The 19,708-nt window shown below is 47.8% G+C and overlaps 1 protein-coding gene across 12 annotated transcripts in view; it reads left to right on the top strand.

The window, feature by feature from the left end:
- LRCH2 (leucine rich repeats and calponin homology domain containing 2) overlaps positions 1–19,021 on the top strand; it is a gene marked incomplete at its 5' end in the record, with an annotated part of 30,867 nt that extends 11,846 nt beyond the window's left edge. Inside the window, 17 exons of one of the 12 annotated variants that reach the window (XR_014493575.1) lie at positions 43–140; positions 268–335; positions 563–661; positions 1,094–1,171; positions 2,399–2,467; positions 3,297–3,345; positions 4,360–4,479; positions 6,137–6,181; positions 7,047–7,097; positions 7,665–7,722; positions 8,131–8,240; positions 8,463–8,600; positions 8,762–8,839; positions 9,937–10,151; positions 11,922–11,979; positions 12,147–12,329; positions 13,827–14,366. Coding sequence is in view for 3 of the 12 variants with exons in the window: in XM_083371763.1 (XP_083227889.1) it covers positions 43–140; positions 268–335; positions 563–661; positions 1,094–1,171; positions 2,399–2,467; positions 3,297–3,345; positions 4,360–4,479; positions 6,137–6,181; positions 7,047–7,097; positions 7,665–7,722; positions 8,131–8,240; positions 8,463–8,600; positions 8,762–8,839; positions 18,107–18,247 (1,202 nt within the window). Of the gene's footprint in view, positions 1–42; positions 141–267; positions 336–562; positions 662–1,093; positions 1,172–2,398; positions 2,468–3,296; positions 3,346–4,359; positions 4,480–6,136; positions 6,182–7,046; positions 7,098–7,664; positions 7,723–8,130; positions 8,241–8,462; positions 8,601–8,761; positions 8,840–9,936; positions 12,330–13,826; positions 14,367–18,106 lie in introns of those variants that run through there. The other 11 variants (XR_014493574.1, XR_014493576.1, XR_014493577.1 and 8 more) reach the window with 11 other exon arrangements.
- Positions 19,022–19,708: the final 687 nt, after the last annotated feature.

The following is a 19,708-nucleotide window of genomic DNA, read 5'->3' as shown; positions in this document are numbered from 1 at the left end:
AACCACATATATCCCTTCTTTCCTTTTTAACCTAATCCCTAGACCCTGATGTGTGTGATTACCTCGATCCTAGCTCAGAGGATGTGGCTGCGTGTGATCAAGGAGATCCTCAGACTGGGTCATCGATCTCTTACGTTAAGGTAGCCACGTCTTAAAAATAGACAAAGTGAATGAGTAGTAGAGACTTTCTCATTCTAAAGTTGTTCAACACTTATTTCTGCAACCCTCTTTTTTTCCCCTTCCTGTACCTCCAATATGCTGGGTAAGGAGCGAGGAAAGTCAGCTGAGAAGCCACAGAAGAGCGCGTCGCGTGAAGATTGGCGAGAGGAGAAGAGGTGGGTCCTTGACAGTACCCCGGTGGGGTTTGGGGAATGATCTACTGGGGACCACTCACCCAGAGGATCTGTTCGGCAGAAGTCTCTGATCAGGGTTTCCTAACCTCGAATTCTCTCAGCCAGAATTCTGGGAGTTGAAGTCCACACGTCTTAAGGTTGCCAAGGTTGGGGAAACACTAACCTTACCCAACGAGGAATATTTATTTATTTATTTATTTATGTATTAGCATTCAGAAAGAAAAGGCCGAAGAAGATGATGACCTGAAGGAGGTGACCGACTTGCGAAAAATTGCAGCTCAGCTTTTGCAGCAGGAGCAGAAGAACAGGTAGGAAGCTTGTGGGTCACACTGGAATCAGTAGGGCCCCCCCCCCGGTGAGGGTCTGCCCCGACCGCTGCTTGTGTGGCATCTTAAAAACGTGTCCCGTCCAAGCTGAGAAAGGATGATCTGAAAGAAGAAAAGTTAGTTTATGGCTAATCCGGCTGCTGCCTTTTAAAATACATACCTCGGTCCTTTATAACCGTTGCTAAAATTGATCCTGAAAAGCCTGTGGCATTTTTGCCGTGCTCAAAAAGCTCCCGTCCTTGCCTCTTCGAAGGATTTCTTTCCCAGTTTGGCCGTAAAGTTTTTTTGTCTTCTCTTGGCTTAACTGTGGTTACACTCTCCTCTTTCTCTCTTCTGCTGACTTTACTAACGGCTCTCCTGTCCCTCTTCATGGCTCCCTTCCTCCACCTTGGGGTACGTGGCATGCGAATTCAGACGGAGGCCCTTAAGCTATAGAGCTTCCTTCAGTGAAAAGCTTTTCCAGAGGACCAGGGTGGCAGGACGCGCCTCAAGGTACTTGGGACTGGAGGCCCGGGGACGTCACACGAGCGTGTGGGAGGCCAGCCCACGATAACCCTTGAGACCAACTTGGTGTAATAGCGATGGTGTGTTTGAGGAGGAAAATGGAGGAAAAGGCTGAAAGCCCCTAAACTTCCCTTCTGAGAAGCCTGATGGCCATCTTAGAGCATAGACTCTCAGGGGTGAAGGGACCTCAGAGGCCTCCTAGTCCAGACTCCTGCTGGCTCAAGGCAGGAGGCCTTATGCCAAGCTGCTCGAAGGAGTGTCCAGTCTACTTTCGAAAACCTCCAGTGATGGCGCACCCAGAGCTCTGATTTATCTGCCTCTCTCACAGAAAGGGACTTCAGGGCAGGGTCTCCCCTGAGTCTGGTCAAAAGGGCAGCCGCTGTGGTGCCATCAAAACTTTGCTCGAGCGGGGCCTCAGTTGCTCCCATCACAGTCGCTGTCTTGATTTTTGTGACCACACCTGTGGACATCCCTGTTTTGGGGATTTCCCAGTTAAACCATATCTTGAAAAAAAAACACTTCTGGAGGGAATCTGCATCCCAAATTGGGAAATGTTTTCCTCTTGAATTGTTACCTGGAAACCGAATTCCAGACCCTTAAAGTGTTGTCCAAGGATAGATTAATGCTATTTTTGTGTAAGGGAGTCCTTGACCTTGTTTAAAGACAAGGAGACTCTCCCTGTGCAGACATGGGGGTCAGTCAATCACCCCAGACCATTTCTTCAGTGAGGGAGAATGACCCTGTTGGTCAGCTGGGAAGCCCCCTGCCCTCAGTCCGGCAAGCCTAGGTGGGGAACACTCCCCCCTGCTGCCGCTCTTCTGCCCTGAGTAGGGTGGGGTTCTGTTCAGACAACCTTTGTCGAGGGAGCCCCTGTTTGCTTCTTGTTTCTCTCCGCCTTTCCTGTCACACTCCTGATTCCAGACTGTCTTTCCTTGCTATTCCTTCACTCGTGACTTTGCTCCTTCTCGAGTCCCTTTCCCAAGTGGATTCCATCAGGGACTGTCCCTGCAGCCTCAGAGGACAGCTTGGCCAGGGGCTGGCAGGACAGCCGGGGTCTTCTTGAGCCCCCCCTTCCCCCCCCCCCAGAGAGAGTGGAGGAGAGCCGACCTCGCCCGAGGGTGCAAGAACTTAGCATAAGCAAGCGAAGATCAACTAAGAGCTGAGGCTGCTTTCATGAGCCTGTGTGTCATTCAGGGGCAATTCTCTTGGTTTTAGACTCCTGAATCACTGCGCCCCGACAGGCACAAGACACCGACCAAAACAGACTGTGGACACAGAAAAAAGGTACGGGGCTTGACGGGGTGGGAAGAAATAGGTTAAAATCATTTGTGTGAACCTAATGTGTGAAAAGATTTTGCAGAGGTGGGCCAAAACGAAAGGTCTCCGAAGGGGGCACCGCTGCTCTTTGAAAGCCAGAGCTGTGAGGTTGGTGCAGCCCCAGCTCCTTTCCAGAAACCCTTGTACACAGTGAGGTCACACAAATGCTTCCCATAAGATTCCGCTGCGTTAAAGGAAGCAGCTTTTTATGCTCTTGGGGGCCGAGAGGAAAAAAGGTGGGGCCCTGTGGGATTTCCTTCCGCTTTCTCCCCTCCTTTGGGCAGAGGGTTCACTTAAACGTAATTTAAGAATTCCTGTCACATTTCAAACATCTTTTCTCTGCTTCAGACTGTTTGAGAAAACAGCTAGTCTTGCCGTTAAGATTTCAGAGCTGCCTCACTCCCTTTATTCATCCAGAGGAACACACCTGTGTTCCAGCAAGAACACCTTTCCAGGCCTCCTGATGTCCCGAAGAGAAGTAACGATGTGAAAATAATGTGGCCTGACGGGTGTGTTTGTTTAGCAAACTGTTCCGTAACAGAAAATTTGGCTGGCTGAAGCTTGTTAGAGGAGAAGTTGGCATTTAATCAGTCCTAAAATTCACAGGTTATCTGGCTATAAATAAATATTGGCAGTATTGGATGTTAGATTAGAAGTTGACTGCCTTGGTGCTAGGAAACAGTGTGAAGAGCTCCACGTTTTGAGTGGGCAGCTGCATAATTTAACAAAGAAAGAGGTGGGCTTTTTTTTAAAGCCAACAACATTGTGTTTTATTATATTTTATTTTTTCGTGCAGCCTTTCTGCAGATGAAGCCAATTCTCCATCTTCCCCCTGCAGCTGGCAGGTAATGCAGAGACTTGCAAGCAGCCGGGATGGTTCGGCTTGTTCATCGTAAAGGTTTCTTCGTCTTTGATCGCCCCTTATGGCTTCGGTTGCAGATGAGCTGCGCCTGGTGCCAGATAATTGGGTGGGATTCCTTCGCGCCATCTGTTGTGCAGTGCAGTAGTTGTGACAGATTGTGTGACGTTCTGTCATTCTGGAGCATTTGATAACTATCCCCAAAGTCTGATCAGCTTGCTGTGAGGGAAGCTTCACAAATTCAGAATTTTTTAATAACGGATTAAGAAATGCAACCCTAAGTTTGCTCTGGGCTTATTCACAATTTGCTTTACTTTCTTAGACATATTTATGTATTTTCCCTTCAGCCACTTAGTAAAAAACAAAAACTGCCCTATCCCAGCAAGCGCGATCTTCACTGGGACTCCTACAGATTTCCTTAAAATTCTTGCTGTTTTATGGCATTTTTGGATTTTTAATCCAAACCAATCGCTCAGTACAGTGTTTAATAGGTGAGTGAATTTGTGAACTGCATCAATATTTATCAGTGAATAAATTGGTACATCAATATTCGTATCAATATATCAGCCAGTCCCTCATTTTTCCGGTAAATATGCAGTGAATGTATATAAGTACTTTGATTTAATAATAAAATGAAGTAGAATTAAGCCTTGGCAACTCAGGCAAATGCCAATTCGTCTGTGCCCGTGTTTTTATTCCATGTTCACTCTTTGCAAAGGCCTTCCCTGTTAGTGACTGGAAGTGAAAGATCGCTCTGGGCAGCACGTTTATCAGAGAAGCTGAGTGAACACCAAATGCACAAGATGCTTATCAGGGACCCTCCTGCCTTCTGAATTTTATTGTATTTATGGGCGCTTTTTCCTACCCCACGGTGACTGGTGATGGCAGGGGAGCTGGAAGGCTAGTTTAGGAAAAGCATTGCTGATTTCATCAGAGATTTGGGGGCGATCCTGATCAACGTAATGGATTCAAAGTCTTACAGGCTGTTTTCTCTCCGTAGCCTCCGGAGAATCAGAGAGGCCACAACCCAGACGGTCCACGTTGGCCGGACACACAGCCGACAATCTGGCCGAACGAAGAGAGGCGTCGAAGCAAGCAGATCAGGAGGGAGTATTTCAAGGTGGGCCCCCCCTTTTTTCTCTGCCTAATACCCGTCTAAGAAAATAAAACCCATTTCAACTCCCCCTGAAAGCAGACTGGCTTTTATGTTTGCAATTATTTTACTTGGGGAAAAAACAACAGAATAAAAACTTTTAAAAGAGAAAGAAAATAGCGAGAAAAGACCAGAGAAGCGGAAGAAGAGAAATAGAAGAAGAAAAAGACAAAATATATATTTTTTAACAAACGGCTTCCAATCTTCTTTACAGCAGTTACAAATGCATTTGAATTTTATCTTCTCCTCTGTTGAGTTTGCATCACATCACCCTTCTTCCCATAATCTACCCTTTCTAGTCAAACCCACAAATCAGGTACTGTTCATTCCCCCCCCCCCCCCCGTTTTCAGTCCGTAAAAGGTTTCCAGTCACAGACAGAACCGCATCCTGCCTTTTAAAATGCTTGGAAGCAAAGTAGATTTTTGGCCTTGAACAGGAACCTCAGTTACACCTGATAACTGAGATTGAAACAGGGTAAAAAAATCCGGCTGGCACTTTTTTTTTCCATGCAAGCCAACCCTTGATGGATTTGAAGGTGGCTTTCCCAACAGTTGTTCTAAAATAGGAAGCGCTTCAAAATGAACAGTCAGACTGATCTCCCTCAGAGCTTCTGCTCTGATGTGGCTCTGTCTGCCTGGAAAAAGGGAAAGCAGCGGAAACCCACCAGGAAAAACCTCCTTGGGGGGGGGCAACCCTGCTTCCTTTTCTCTCTGCATGAAGCCTTTCTCCTTCCTTTGTCTCTGGCTGAACATAAGCGCTGCATGCTTCGACATGAGGATTGAAAAACAGGAGACCCTGCCTTGCCGTCACTGAGCTGAAGACAATTACATAGGGAGGATGTCTGGGAGGGGCAACAAGCTGGCTGGGGAATTCTGGGAGTTGAAGTCCGCAAGTCTTAAAAGTCATCAAGGTTGGACACCCCGACCCAAGCCATTTTTTGTCCAAGGTGGTTCTGACTTTGATCCTCAGGTCTGTCTCCATGAAATTCTTAAGTTTGCCCCCTGGGCAAAGTCTGCTCTGGGTGAAAGGCAGAAATACGTTACAGGGGTAGCGAAAATACCCACTCTTTGGCCCTGCCAAGCTAACTAAGAACTCTGAAAATCGTGGCCCCAGGGCACCCAGAGAGTGGCTGGGTGGGGCGGCCTGGCTGAAGCCTTCTGCATCAGCTGGCCCTCTGCACAAGAGACAGAGAGCTTTTTATGTCAGAATCTGCAAAGCCTTGAGATACAGGCCTGCTTTAATAGGCGAACGGCGTAGATGAAGGATGCCTTCTAGGGAATGCATTATTTGGAGAGCAATGCAGTTTATCCTTAAGAAAACGCACCTAGGATGATTATGAGAATATGCACCAACAAACATTTCTCTCTAGGGAGCTTGTCAGTCACGCAGTTCTTCCTCTGGTAAGCCAAGTCCGTCTGCTTATCCTGGTTACTGAGCCTAAGCATTATACGTTGCCTCTTGACCAGCATTTTAAGCCCCCGGGGGAGCCCCCTAACACAATCCCCATGCCAGGATAGCCCTCTTTCTCTGTCTCAGGGTGGATTGGTAATGTGGTCTGAGGATGATTTAAAACACAAACAGGCTTCACAAACCATGTGGCATAAAAGCTGTCTTGTTTTTCAGTACAAGTCTTCCCGGAAGAGTTCCAGTGGAAATGAAAACGATGAGGTAAGCGAGGAGTGGAATAGAAAATGAAATTTAACCGTGGAAGTCCAGGATTCTGTGAAGATTATTCTTTAAATTCTCCTTCCTTTGCTCACATGCGCAATCGTTTCCCACCCTTCTCGAAGAAGTAATGCCTAAGCATAATTTGCATCGACAGCCCGTGAATCGGATCTGGCTTAGAGCTGCTTGATAATTACACAGGAGTGTTGAGACTCTTGCAAACCTCCCTTGGCCTGGCCAGGAACCGGTCTCAAACGATGTGTTGGTTTTACAGCGCTCTGCCCTGTTTTAAACACCGGTTTCTATTCAACCCGTGCCACCCTGGCTGAAGGATAGATTATACATACTTTAATAAATAGTCATAGAAATAACAAAAGATATTATCTGCCGTAGTCTGGGAGAAATTTAGGATGACCAGGGGGGAACTGATCTCACATTTTGAAAAAGGCTGAAGCAGAGAAGCTACTTGTAACGCAGCAGCTTTGTAGGTGTTGGGCCAGCAAAGTTTCTTAGCTGATGGTGCAAGAGCCCTCTTGGTCTACGGTAGCAGAAAAACAGAGAGAAGCTCTTGTGCTTTTTCTGACTGGCCAGTTATGTTAAAAGGCAGAAGCGCCTTTGGATTTTTAACTGAAGATGGAATCCTCTTGGCCCTGAGGCTCTCATCCCTTAGCCAAGAGAGTCGCCCTCCTGTGAGGAAACCACAGTCAGAGGCCACGATTAGGACATTTGCAAGCCTGGCCAGTCAAGCATGTTCATATGTTCAGTAGCGTGTTTGTACATGCAGACATTTATGTCTTGTCTGACCAAACTCTTCATTTTAAAACATTTCATCTTATAATTTCCATCTTTTTGGTTTTGTTTTTTGTAGCAAGACAGTGATCATGCTAATGTGTCTCCACAGTCGCCTGTGTCCTCCGAGGTACAAGTGTGTGTCTGTCTGTCTGTCTGTCTCTGTATATTTTTGTTAGCGTCACGTTTTAACCGCAGTGTGCAATTTTGGTGTAGTTGGAGTTGCCTGCAGAGTAGAAGCTCGCTCGAGGAGTGATCTGAAACCTGCTACAGAGGGGCCGCAACGTGTGTTAGAAAAAGCAGGAAGGTTTCTGAATCCTTTGGACTAGAAGACCTCCAAGGTCCCTTCCAGCTCTCTTACTTTATGTCCTCTGTTCTAAGTACAGCTTCCCGTCTTTAAGGATCCGGTGATCAGGGGGCTTTGGGGAGAGCCTTTTTAGGGAATGCCTCCCCTCCCGCTTCCCGGAAGCTCTGGGCTCCTGGCCCTGAACTGGCCTGTCCTTTTGTAAGCAGTCGGTGCACCTTCTCAAGAATTCTCCGCACTGTGGCCAAAAGGCAGGGGGCATCCAGCCTCTTTTTTTCCAGACTGGCGTTTGGCGAGAGCGGTTTATCTTCTCTGCCTCTCGATTCTTCAGGCTTGCGTGCCTCGGGTGCCCTCTGTGGCCGTCTGACATCTCTGCTTCTCCCCCCTTTCAAGGATTATGAACGGACAGATGGGAATTCTCATGGCCCTTTTGGACTGAAGCCCCGATCAGGTGAGGGCTGTAGTGTGTGTGTGTGTGTGTGTGTGTGTGTGTGTGTGTAAAGAGATTGCTTAGAATATGCTGATGTCGGGGGTTTGGGGGACAGAGAGAGCTGGGTGGACTGTTCAGTGACAGGCAGAGCAGAGAGGGCAAAGCAGGAGAAGTCCAGGCAACATTCATTTCTCTCTCTCTCTCTCTTTCTTTCTTTCTCTCTCTCTCTCTCTCACACACACACACACACCCCTCCCCTCCCCTTATGCTTTTGTGACGAGTGCAGTTGTCATACCTAGAAGCAGTTTCAGTTTATCGGATTTGAGATTAACCAAAATGATGGCGACGGAGGGAGGCGCGGCCAGCGGCATTGTGCATGAGCCGTTCTCTGCAAGTGGGTTGTTTTCAACCGTCGTCTTCCCTTTTTAGCATTTGGGCGTTCTCGTCAAGACTACAGCACGGTGGATCCCGGATTCACCATGAGGAGGAAAATGGAGCATCTGCGGGAAGAAAGGGAACAGATTAAGCAACTGCGCAATGTAATTTGCCTTTAATACAGGGGTCTCCAAACTTGGCAATTTCAAGACCTTGTGGACTTCAGCTCCCAGAATTCCCCAGCCAGCGTTAACATCGAAGTCCACAAGGCCTTAAAGTCGCCCCTGCTTTTAGCAGGATGGATGCTCGGGCTGCTGGTGGCTTTCCTGGCTGAGCTACTGGAGAACTGGCTTTTGATCTCAAGTGTGTCTCCTCCTTTGCCTTAGAATCTGGAGTTGCGGTTGAAGGTCAGTCTGCCCGAGGACATCGGAGCCGCCCTCATGGACGGGGTGGTTCTCTGCCACCTGGCCAACCACATTAGACCACGCTCTGTGGCCAGCATTCACGTCCCGTCACCAGCCGTGGTGAGTGAGCTGTGTACATTGCCTCCCTAATTCAAGACAAGCCTTAAGTAAATCTCCCTTAATCTTAGGAATAGACAGAGATGTTTTGCTTCTTCTTCTCCTTGGTTGGAAGTTCCTCTTGACCGTTCTGCCTCTTTCTCTCTCTCTCTCCCTCCCGACAGCCTAAGCTCAGTATGGCAAAATGCCGAAGAAATGTTGAAAATTTCCTGGATGCTTGTAAAAAACTGGGTGTGCCGCAGGTAAATTGCTAAGGGGCTCAAGGACGCCAGTTGTGGTGGAGGTTATTCCCTAATACCGGCAGTCCTCCACTTACAACCCCCCAAAACTTCTGTTGCTAAGCGAGACATTTAAGTGAGTTTTGCCTCATTTTGCAACCTTTCTTGCCAGACTTACTAAGTGAATCACTGTAATTGTTAAGTTAGTAACACGACCATTCAATGAATCCGGCTTCCCCCATTGACTTTGCTGGTCAGAAGGTCGCAAAAGGGGATCATGTGACCACGGGACACGGCAACCATTGTAAATGTGAGTCAGTTGCCAAGCGTCTGAGTTTTGATCACATGACCCTGGGGAGGTCGTAATGGTCTTAAGTGCGAAAAATGGTCCTAAGCCAGTTTTTTTAATGCCGTTGTAACATTAAATGGTCACTAAATGAATTGTTGTAAGTCGAGGACCGCCTGTAATGTCTTTCGCCAGATAGGGGCTTAGTAGTTGGGGCAGACCAGAAATGGGTTTGTTCGGTGGAGGTGTGCTTGGGGGGGGGTCCCCACTAGACACCCCATCTTAAAGTTGCTGCAGTTGAGTAATGGCTGCCTTACAAGGCGGACGCTTCTGCTGATCTCCAGGAGGAAAAAGTGCGGCAGTTTTGAGGAAAAGCAGAGGATGCCTTGATTTCCTTTGAGCCACTGCTCTCCCCCGCCCTGTCCCATCCGCTCTTGTATGTGGGGAATTAGAAAATGGGGATTTCGAACGACTGGCCCAAAGTGGCTTGTTGGGAACCGAGTTCAGGGAGTCGCCCTCCTCAGCCTGTCCGTCTGCTGCATGCCTGCATGGGGAAAGCCAGGCCGCCATCTCCTGCTCCCTGTTGCGCCAGGACAGCCGGGCGGAGATGGTGAGCCCTCTGCGGCTGCGAGGGAGACGGGGGGGGGGTCTCCTCCGGAGCCTCGGCCTTGGAGTCGCCCACGTAAAGGAAGCCCTTTTCCTAATTAGCTTGACTTCTGATTTATCTGGGAGTAGATGGTAGAGGACAGGAAGGCCTGGAGGAACGTTGTCCATGGGGTCGCGATGGGTCGGACACACAACAAGAATCTGAAGGCAGGGCCTCTTCCTTTTCCAGGAAAGACTTTGCTTGCCCCATCACATTTTGGAAGAGAGAGGACTGGTCAAGGTTGGACTGACGGTTCAGGCTCTCCTTGAGATCCCTTCCTCCAAAGCTTCGCAGCTCTCCTGCCTGTGACGGCGCTCCTGCCGGAGGAACTGGGCCAGCCACCCCAAGCCTTTCTGCTCCGTCCGGAGGAATCCGCCGAGCCGTTCGCCCTCAGGGCTGTCCAGGTGTCCTGGGCCGGGTGCTGACAGTTCCCTGGGAGCGTTAAAAAAAATTCCTATTTTCTTTTCTTACCGAGAGCCATAAGAGATTTGGAGGCCTCTTTCCAGCAGGACCTTTTCTGCGTTTGCCCCTCAACCGCTTGTCCTGTCTTAAGAAGCCCTGGGCTGCATCCCAGGCTCCTCTGGGGACTCGCGGATCACTTTGAACAAGGAAACTCTAGCGCAGAGCTGCGAGAAAAGCTTTCGGTGGGGAATCGCAACCGGTTGCTGCCTATTTGGTGGCCGTTGGAGCTTTCATGGACCTTATGGAGGGAGGCGGCTCTTAAAATGGCATTTACGTGAAAAGTTTCAACGTGTCATTTTCATGTACATTTGCAAAATAAAAAAAATCACTATAGCGTAGTAGAAAATCCGGACGGGCTTCACAGAAAAGTTTGACCAGTTTTGAGAAGATTTGCATCCTTCATTTCTTGCACTTCTTACCGATGTATCATTTCCAATATTTTAGTTGGGTGTATGCTGGCGATGACAGAGTAGTATACAATATAAAGGAGAAGTTGTGTGGTTGTTTTTTCCCCCCCAGTATTCTAGATTGGTGCCAAAATATTTTTCAGTTGTACTGTAGATTGTTTACCTGTGAAGTGCCTGTGTAATAACTTTTCCTAGTCTTAAAACATTTTTGCAGTTTCTTTACGTCTCAATAGATGCAATGCGTATTTTTAAATATTAGGTTTTTGTAAGATTGGTAATACGTGAAGTTTAAAGGACTAACATCTGAATGTTGGATGTTCTTCAGTTTGCACACTTTGAATTTATTAAGTTTGGTTTTTAGAAAAAAATTGTAAATATGCTTTTATTTATCATATTTAATTTGATATGTAATCCTTTTAAAGTATTTGTTGGTGGATGTTTGAAAAATTATTTTCCTCGTCTGGGATAAATAATGACATGTAGTGATTTTAATTTAGAATCCTACAGGAGAGTGTTAGTTAAAAACCTTTCAGTAAAACTGCCAAAAAAGTTTTTTTTAAAGAAAAAATAATAATCTCAGGTTTATATTATGATAGCCAGGATTTCATAGCTCGCTCCCAACATCAAACAATCTTTTGTGCTGTGCTTGAATGAGGAACAACGTCAAGTAGAGTAGAGATTGTAGCCCTGATCAAATCCCTGCCCCCCCCTTTCTGCCGGTTTAAGGGATTGAGCGATTCCTTTTGTGTTGTGGGTCACAACCCCCTGACTGCCAACCCACTCCAGTGTTGTTGCAAAGGGGTGTGTGTGTGTGTGTGTGGAAAGGAAATACAGCTGGGGGAATGGGAAGGAGGAATGGTGTGTGCATGTGTGTGCGTGTGCGCATGCATGACAATTCCAGAGGTGTCATCCCTGGTGGTCTTTTCCATTGCCATCTTTTAAGAGAGCAGTCAGTATTGCAAGCTGTGCACGCGCACACGCATGCACAAACACACCCATGTTCTTTCAGTGTTGCTGTTCATTTTGGGAGCTGTTTGGGGGCTTGAGAGATGGTCCCTTTCAGAGTCCCCCCTCCCTTCCCTGCAGAGGAGCTCCCCACCGCTGGGCCCACGGGGGCGGGGGGGTCTGCCCTATGGCATTGGGAGATGCCGGGGGGAAAAGCTTTGCATTGCTCCATTTTGAGAATTGGCATTTCCACTGTTCCCTATTAAGGCTCAGCTTTTGCCTGTAGACTGATTTGGTTGGACTAAATTATTTTTTCTTGCTGAAAATTAAGAAATGAATTTCTTTGCACTTTTTTTGCAGCCCAAAGACTTCCACACTTGATGAAGCATGTTGCAGGGTTGCGGTGACAGTTGTAGAGGTACACAGTGATCTCTCCCACCCCCGGTGTGCAGAGTGATCCTCAGCACCACGTTCCCCATCGCTGCAGGGGTGGTGGGAACCCCTTGATGAAATGGGGAACGTATTGAATATAAGGAAGCTTTTGAAGAGGCTTTTAAATTGCATTCTTATTTATTTCCATTTCAGGCAAAAAGCTCAGATGAATTCTGCCTTTGGGTAGCATTGGGATAGAGATCTATTTGCCAGGGCAATTTGTGTCCTTTTCCCAAGGAGCACAAATCCTATCAGTCTAACTCAATATAAAAAAGGGGGAAGAGATGCAATAGGTCTGTGCAGAGGAGCTCAGCCCAGTTGGATGAGACCAGGTGAGTGGGTGTCCTTCATAGGCATGACACCTGCTTGCAGGTGGATTCCGGAGAGGCAGAAAACCCTGGCTCACGGGGGCAATTACTCTAGCCCAGGCCTGCCAAGCACAACTGTTTTTTTCCCCTTGGGTGGCCCTAGTGCCAATTATCTCTGGCCGTGCGTTCCTCGAGACGAGGACAGCCCAGTTGAACCTTGGGCTGCCTTTTGGGGGGGCAGGGAGAAGAGGGGGTGGTGGCCTTTTTGCGTTTTGGCAAAGGTAACTGCTTGTGTCTGGCCTCTGCAGCTCTTTGTCTTCAGCCTAGAAATTCTTTCCCTGCGGTTGGTCCTTGCAGGAGAGCAAAGCCTCATAAGCACTCAGCTCAGGCAAGGTTGTTTGCTGTCTTCTACGCAATAAATTGTGAGACCCTAAGAGGAGGCAGAGGGGTTTGTGTAAAAGGACTTCTTCTCATTTCTCCACCTTCAGAGCTTCCGCCTCTGGAGATGCGATTCGTCAGAGAGCTTTGGAAAGCCTTCTTGGGAGGCCCGTGGAAACTTCTCTTCCGCCTTCCAAGGCAGGGATCTCTGACCTTGGCCACTTTTAAGACTTGTGGACTTCTACTCCCATGCTGGCTGTGGAATTCTGGGAGTTGAAGTCCCCAGGTCGTCAGGTTGCCAAGGTCCGAGACCCCTGTTCTAAGGTATGCCGTGGGATGGGCTCTGCAACAACGGCCTGTGGGAAGTGGCCCTAACTGGGCATCAGGTTGAGTCCTTCCTGCCTGTTCTGGGGTGGGGTGTCTGTGTGTGTCAAGCCAGAAGTGTTTCTGTAAGACTTCTTGACTTCGCAAAATGTCCTTGGGGGCCTGGCTTTTTGAATTCTTGAAGTCACCTTCCTCCATTTGTTCTGCATTAAAATGCAATTGTGAGCTCATGTTAAATTAAAATGCATGAAATGATTTGTTTATATTTAGATCAGCCTGCTCCAGTTGATTGTTCTCTGTATAGATTGGCGTTCAGTTGCCCTAACCTTCAGCCAGGACAGGCACGGGTTCAGGGTACCTTACTGGGAAAATTTGGTCTTCAGCTATTTATTGGTTTTGTTATTTGCTGGTTTGGAGGCTTTTAAGGTTGTAGGAGCTAGGATTTTTAATTCCTTTTTAATAAAAAGGGAGGCATCCTATCTTAAGAACAAACGTATGGAAAAATAGAGGTAAATGAAATTCTTAGTTTCCCCCCCCCACTCCCCCAGACACTGGGTAAATAAAGCAAAGTCATATTGTGTGTGTGTGTGTGTGTGTGTATGTGTTTCTTCCATGTATTAGTCCACTTTATTTTGTTTTTATATGAATCTAATTTTTCTGCCCTGTCCCTTTATAAATTTTCTCTTCTCACTATCTGGCCTCCGTATAATTCTTGTGCAGAGAATACCTAGGAGGCCCAGGAGTTTTTAAGTCATGAATAGATGCAATAAATAAATAACCAGCTCTTGGGCCCCGGTCCTTCATTTCTCCGGCATGCCGGCAGCAACACGAGCCCAGCCAGAGCGCCAAAAGGTGAAGGGAGACGCCTTCCAGCCAAGCCAGGTTGATGCTCAGTTGTGGAGTCGGGGTTAAGCAGAGATGTGCAAACTGTGGAATGATCTGTGGACCAAAAGGGTCCAGGTGATGAGTTTTGTGTTTGTCAGGGTCGTCTTTTTTTAAAAAAAAACCCTACTACTTAATTGTTAACCATTCCTTTTGTATCTCCTTTCTTTAATTCCTAATCCTAGCCAAATTCACACAGTTGCTCTAAATGCAAATCAGTTTGGAAGTAGCCAGGAACATTTATTTTGCGTCTGTGTCTGTTGCCATTTGGAATTCATGCTTCTTTCCTGTTCTCGCTGGTGCCGTGTTACACAACTCTTTGGCGCTTTCTGGATTTCTTCTTGCTGGAGCTTCCGACGTCCGCGTTTCCTGGAACAGTCCTACTTTGTTTTCTTTTGTACAGAGTTTTCTATTGAAATCTGCATGGATAAACCTAATGTACATATTCTGTGTATAAAATGAAAAGTCTTTCGTAATTCTCCCCTGGCGTTGTGTGTTCTGTAGCTTTTGGGTCCACATTTGTCTGGATGGTTGCAGCAAAGCTGCATGTGAGTGGCACAACAGCTGGGGGGGTGGGGGGGAAGGGTTGTCCGGCCAGAAGCACGGCCCCTTCACCGTTTTAGGGGGGAATCAGGGCTGTGCTTCTAACTGATCCAACCCGGCTTTAAGAGTTCATTAGAGATAGATTTGGCCTCCCTAGGCTTCCCTCCTGTGGTTCCCCCCCCCGTTGTTCCCATTTTTTTCACAATGACAACCTTGTGGGGAAAAATGCTAGTAGGAGGAACCACAGCTCAGCAAGGAACAATTTCATACCTGAAAGCTGTTTTTACTGTTTAAGGAGGTTCCCGTCTAGTGGTCTTCACTGAAGGTGCTCAGCCCATCACTTTCCTGGACAAGAAAACAAAAGGTGCCCCTTTCTTTGTCCCTGCCCAGTTTCATCAAGGGCTGAATATTTGGAGCTGCAGAAATCAATCAGAATAGAGCTGGAAGGGACCTTGGAGGTCTTCTAGTCCACCCCCCTGCTCAAGCAGGCCACCCTCTATCATTCCAGACAAATGGTTGTTCCAGTCTCTTCTTAAAAGCCTCCAGTGATGGAGCACCCACAACTTCTGAAGACAAGCTCTTCCACTGGTTCATTATTCTCATTGTCATGAAATTTCTCCTTAGTTCCAGGTTGCCCCTCTCCCTGATTAGTTTCCATCCATCCATCCATCCATTGTTGACCCCCCCCTCTTTGTATCAGCCCCTCAAACACTGGAATACTGCTGTCATGTCAGGTCATGGTGGAGGGAGGCCTCCCCAGCCCAGGAAACCAAAGGGGACGAGCCATGTAGAGCTCGGAAGAAGACTTCTACAATTAACATTCTTCGTCCCCTCTCCGCTGTTGGAAAGCCGAGGGAGGGCTTTGAAGGCCCCCTTCTCCAGCCTCACGCTCTGGCAGATTCCTGGCAGCACAGATTTCCCCCACAGAATGCTCAGGGGGCCAGCTTGACAGGCCCAGAGCCCACAAGTAGCACAACAGTTTCCCCAGCAGTGATACAATATTGGCAATTGGCAGGTTGACTTCTAACACCCTCCAACTATCACCAGTCCAGCTGTGGCAAACGGGGGGGCACTTTCACTACCCTCCATGACCAAGATCAAGACTTACATAGCCGAGAAGATGGGCAGCGGTTCATCCAGGGTCTTGTTTGGGTATCCCAATAAGAAACGCTGACATCTCCAAGCCCAAATCCCTTTATTTGATATGTGACTTACTCATCACTGACCACTGAGACCCAACAAAAAGAAAGATAAAAAAAGAAAACCCACCTGAGATTAAGGGTGTTTTGTTCATGCACCAGAATAAAAATAAGATTTCCATAAGCAAAACAAGCAGCTGCTCCCACAGGAGACCCACCTGCTCCATTCCCCACAACCAAGACAGGTTCTGATTTTAAGAATGGTGCAAAACGAGGAGCTACAAGTATGAAAGCTGAAATGGAAAAAAAAGGTTTTGTTCTTAATGCCTTATTTACATTGTTCTTTGACTAACGGGAACATTGTTTGTAGCTGTGAAGTTCAGACAGGAGTAGAAGTGTGTAAGTTTACACACTGCTTGTTTTCTCCCTGCTGCAGCTGTTTACTGAGATCTCTGGGGTCCCCACATGCACGGCCAAAGCCTCCTCCTCCTCCTCCTCCTCCAGCTCCGTGCTGTTGAGTTCCTGGCGGTAACTGTTCAAGTTGAGATCCTTCCCGCAGAAGGCTGTGGAGGAGACGTTGGGGCACTGGTTGTGCAGCTGGGAGGCCCTTTTGCCGCTCTCGTAGCGGCACCGGATATAGTTAGAGAAAGCCCTGCGGTAGATCTTGTTGAAGAGTGTGTAGACGAGGGGGTTGACCCCTGAGCAGATGTAGCCCACCCAAACGAACACATCCAGAAGCTCACGGAGGACAGCCTTGTCGCAGGCGTCCTTGCAGAGAACAGACAGGATGTTAGTGATAAAAAATGGGCACCACATGATCAGGAACAAAAAGAAGACGATCCCCAAGACCTTGGAGGCCCTGCGTTCATTGTTGATGGACTGCATGGTGCCTTTCCGGAAAAGAACTCCTTCTTTGTTGACTGGAGAGTTTAAGTGGGAAGCTGCCTCGTGGTTCTGCAGCATGGAGAGGTTCTCCACGTTGAGGTCCTTCCTCAGGCAGCTCATGCTGCTCCTCCTCGGCTTGAGGGGCTCCCCGTAGAGGAAGAGAGACGCCTGCTTCTGCAGGACCTGGATGGTCAGGCAGTAGGCCACCACCATGATCATCAGGGGGATGAAGAAAGCCACAAAGGAGCCGATGAGGACAAAGTTTTCGTCGTTCAGGACACAGCTTCCATTCACAAAGACCCGGGAATCATCTTGCAAGCCGATGACCGGGATGGGTAGTGAAATACCTGGAGGAGAAGACAGGCCAAGAAGAAAGACCATCAAGAAAGCAGACACAGAGAAAAGGGCTGCTACTTTCATTGAATTGGCAACTGGGCCTTGAATACCTTTGATTTGGGCATTGTCAGAGTGACATGTCCCACCAGAGCTTCCTCTGTCAAAGGAAGTGAAGGTGTCCGGGGCAGCTGGGGAAAGAGTGACTTTGGGGTCAGTTTAGAGATGCTTAATGAAATGGCCAAGACACATCTACATTTTCCCACGTCCTTGGTATTAACTCTCCAAGACCCCTCAGTTCTCCAGAAAAGCTGAGTCTCTCTCTCTCTATATATATTTTTGAGATTGGCTCTGATTAACAGAGTCCTGCTCATTTGATTGTGCTGAACTTCCTTCCCCTTCTTATACTATTGTGACTTTGACTGTAGAGGTGAAGTTAGTTTACAGGAAAGTCCCCCAAACCTAAATAAAGCTATGGGCACCTTTTGCTACAAAGTATGCCAGAAATGTGACATCGTTTTGAGAAATAAGGTGTGATCTTTCTTGGCTCCGCTAGATGGTGCCCACGGTCCTGATGGAAGGCAGGCGGCCATCTTGGACAGAAACATTGCTGAAGCCAAAGGCTTCTGCCTAACTTTCTCTATGCGGCTGAGGGGCCCACCCCACATCTCCCTTCCTCACTTTCCCCCCTCCAATCCCCATCACGTAGAAGCAGTTTCATTTCAAGATTCTCTCTTGACAAGACAGGTCCACGGAGGGGGCAGGTCACCCTTGTGGTCCCAGGGCATGGGGACACCCATAGCAAAGGGGTCCTGCTTCTAAGCAGGGTGAGAAGCTGCCAGGTGTTACCCCACAGCAGTGTTTCTCAAGCTTGGCAATGTGAAGAGGTGTGGTCTTCAAATCCCAGGATTCTCCAAACGAAGTGCACTCTTCTTAACGCTGACAAGATTGAGAAACGCTGCTCTAGGCAGCCGCTCATGAAGCATTGATTGGTCTGTTATGGGCTGAATGGTTGACTGACTGACTGGCTCCAGTCTGTAAAAAAGAAAAAGAAAAAAGACAAAGCCTAATGAAATCTAGATTAAATCTAGTAGAAGATTGATTGGTTAACTAGGATGAATCATTTTAAATATGCAATATTAAACAGGTAAAACGGAGAGGCAACCAAGATTCCTCTCGAATAAACTCTTCCAAGCATTTGAATGAAAATAAATACCTTTGGTTTTCCGCAGCAATTGATTATCTGCCGTCCTTCAGCCCACACAACGCAAAGGTCTCGAACTTATAGTTTTATTACCATTGTGATTATCCTTTTCAACAGAGCATCCCTGAGGACAAGTCCTTGGTCAACGAGAGGGACCACTTACCCATCGAAATGGTCCAGACGGCCGCGATCTTCATGATGGCCTTGGTGCGGGAATTGAACCGGCTGTGCTCAATGGGGTTGCGGATGGCGACGTAGCGGTCGAGGGAGATGGCACAAAGGTGCATGATGGAGGCCGTAGAGAAGAGCACATCTAGGGAAATCCAGATGGGACACAGTTGTTTAGGCAAGGGCCAGGCATAATCTGGAAGAGAGAGAAGGGAGAGGCAAGGAAGGAGACGTGAGCAGAAGAGGGCTCCAGCCCAGAACAGAAGAGGAGGGGGAGGAAAGAGAGGGAGGGAGGAAGGAGGAGGAGGCTCCCCAGTCACTCAACCACAAGATGGGTACCACCACAGGAAATGCCCTTGAGTGATGCTGGGGCAAAGCGCCTGGCACGCAGGAGGTACCACACCCACGACAGGATCCAGGAACAGGGGAAGGAACCCTCATGGGGAGTCACTGCCTCGACAGGCCGGGGGGAAGAAAACCCACCCAGGAGAAAACCATCTTCTAGATCAGGGGGGATCCAACCTTGGCAACTTCAAGACCGGTGGACTACAAAGGTATAAATATCATATCCTCATGGTTGCAGATTCCTACCGGGGTGATTTGGTGACTGCTTCCTGCTGAGTAAACAGAGCTTGCCGGTGAAGCTTGGAGGCCTCGGCTGAGGACCCCGATCCATACTTGGGGTGCCAAGTGAACTTAGGCAGAAGACACGATGCAGCTTCTTCTGTTCCAAAATGAGGAGTCCAAATCTCTAGGCAATCTTTTGGAATTTGTCCCAAGATTTAACCTGATTATGTGACAAGCAAAATTGTGCACTGGGGTTGGGGGCATTTCTTAAATGGAATAAAATATTAATGCAAAGCCTCCCATAGTGACGTTTCGGTTTGTTTGTTGATCATCTTGGTGTCATCCAGAGTTCTATTTTTCTATTTTTATCTGTGTTTTATATTCCCTGCTTTTGGCCGTAATAAGGTGTGAGGATGAACCTGAAAAAGGACAATTTTAACAAGTGAAGCCCTTAAATATCAGCCTCCCATCTTCATCCCTGCAGAGAACCTGTCTTTCCAAAGCACAGCTGCCTTGTTGAATTGCAGTCAGGGGCTGGACCTGAACACGGCCCCAAACATCTTTCAAAGGGGCTGCCGTCGTTCTGTAAGTGTCCAGCCAGGGCATTTTCATTCTCCAGGTCCCTTTGGAAAAAAAATATGCATAAAGGCTGTTTCAAATCCTTTCTGTATCCAGAGACAAGCACATTCCCAGTTTTAGGATTTTCAAAAGCAGTCTGGATTTTGTGTGTTTAAACAAAAGAGATATAAATGGTTTAAGGAAATAAATGTAGAATGATGAGCCGTGTCCCGAATACCATCAATCTCTAAAACACGGACAGCTTTGGGATGCCAAAGGAAACATCTGAGCCCCCGCAGAGCTCTCTAAAGTGCCCGAGGCAAGAGGGGAGAAGCTGCCATAAAAACAGCAACTGTAGCCGTCAATCAAAGCACCAGAAATAGTAAATTGTTTAAGTCTCTTGAAAATTCCTCCCCTCCTTTCTCC

The sequence above is a fragment of the Vipera ursinii genome, assembly GCF_947247035.1.
Source record: "Vipera ursinii genome assembly, chromosome: 12".
NCBI classification, from domain to species: Eukaryota; Metazoa; Chordata; class Lepidosauria; order Squamata; family Viperidae; genus Vipera; species Vipera ursinii.
The sequence above is the reverse complement of the archived record's forward strand: the minus strand, read 5'-3'. Positions and strand labels throughout refer to the sequence as shown.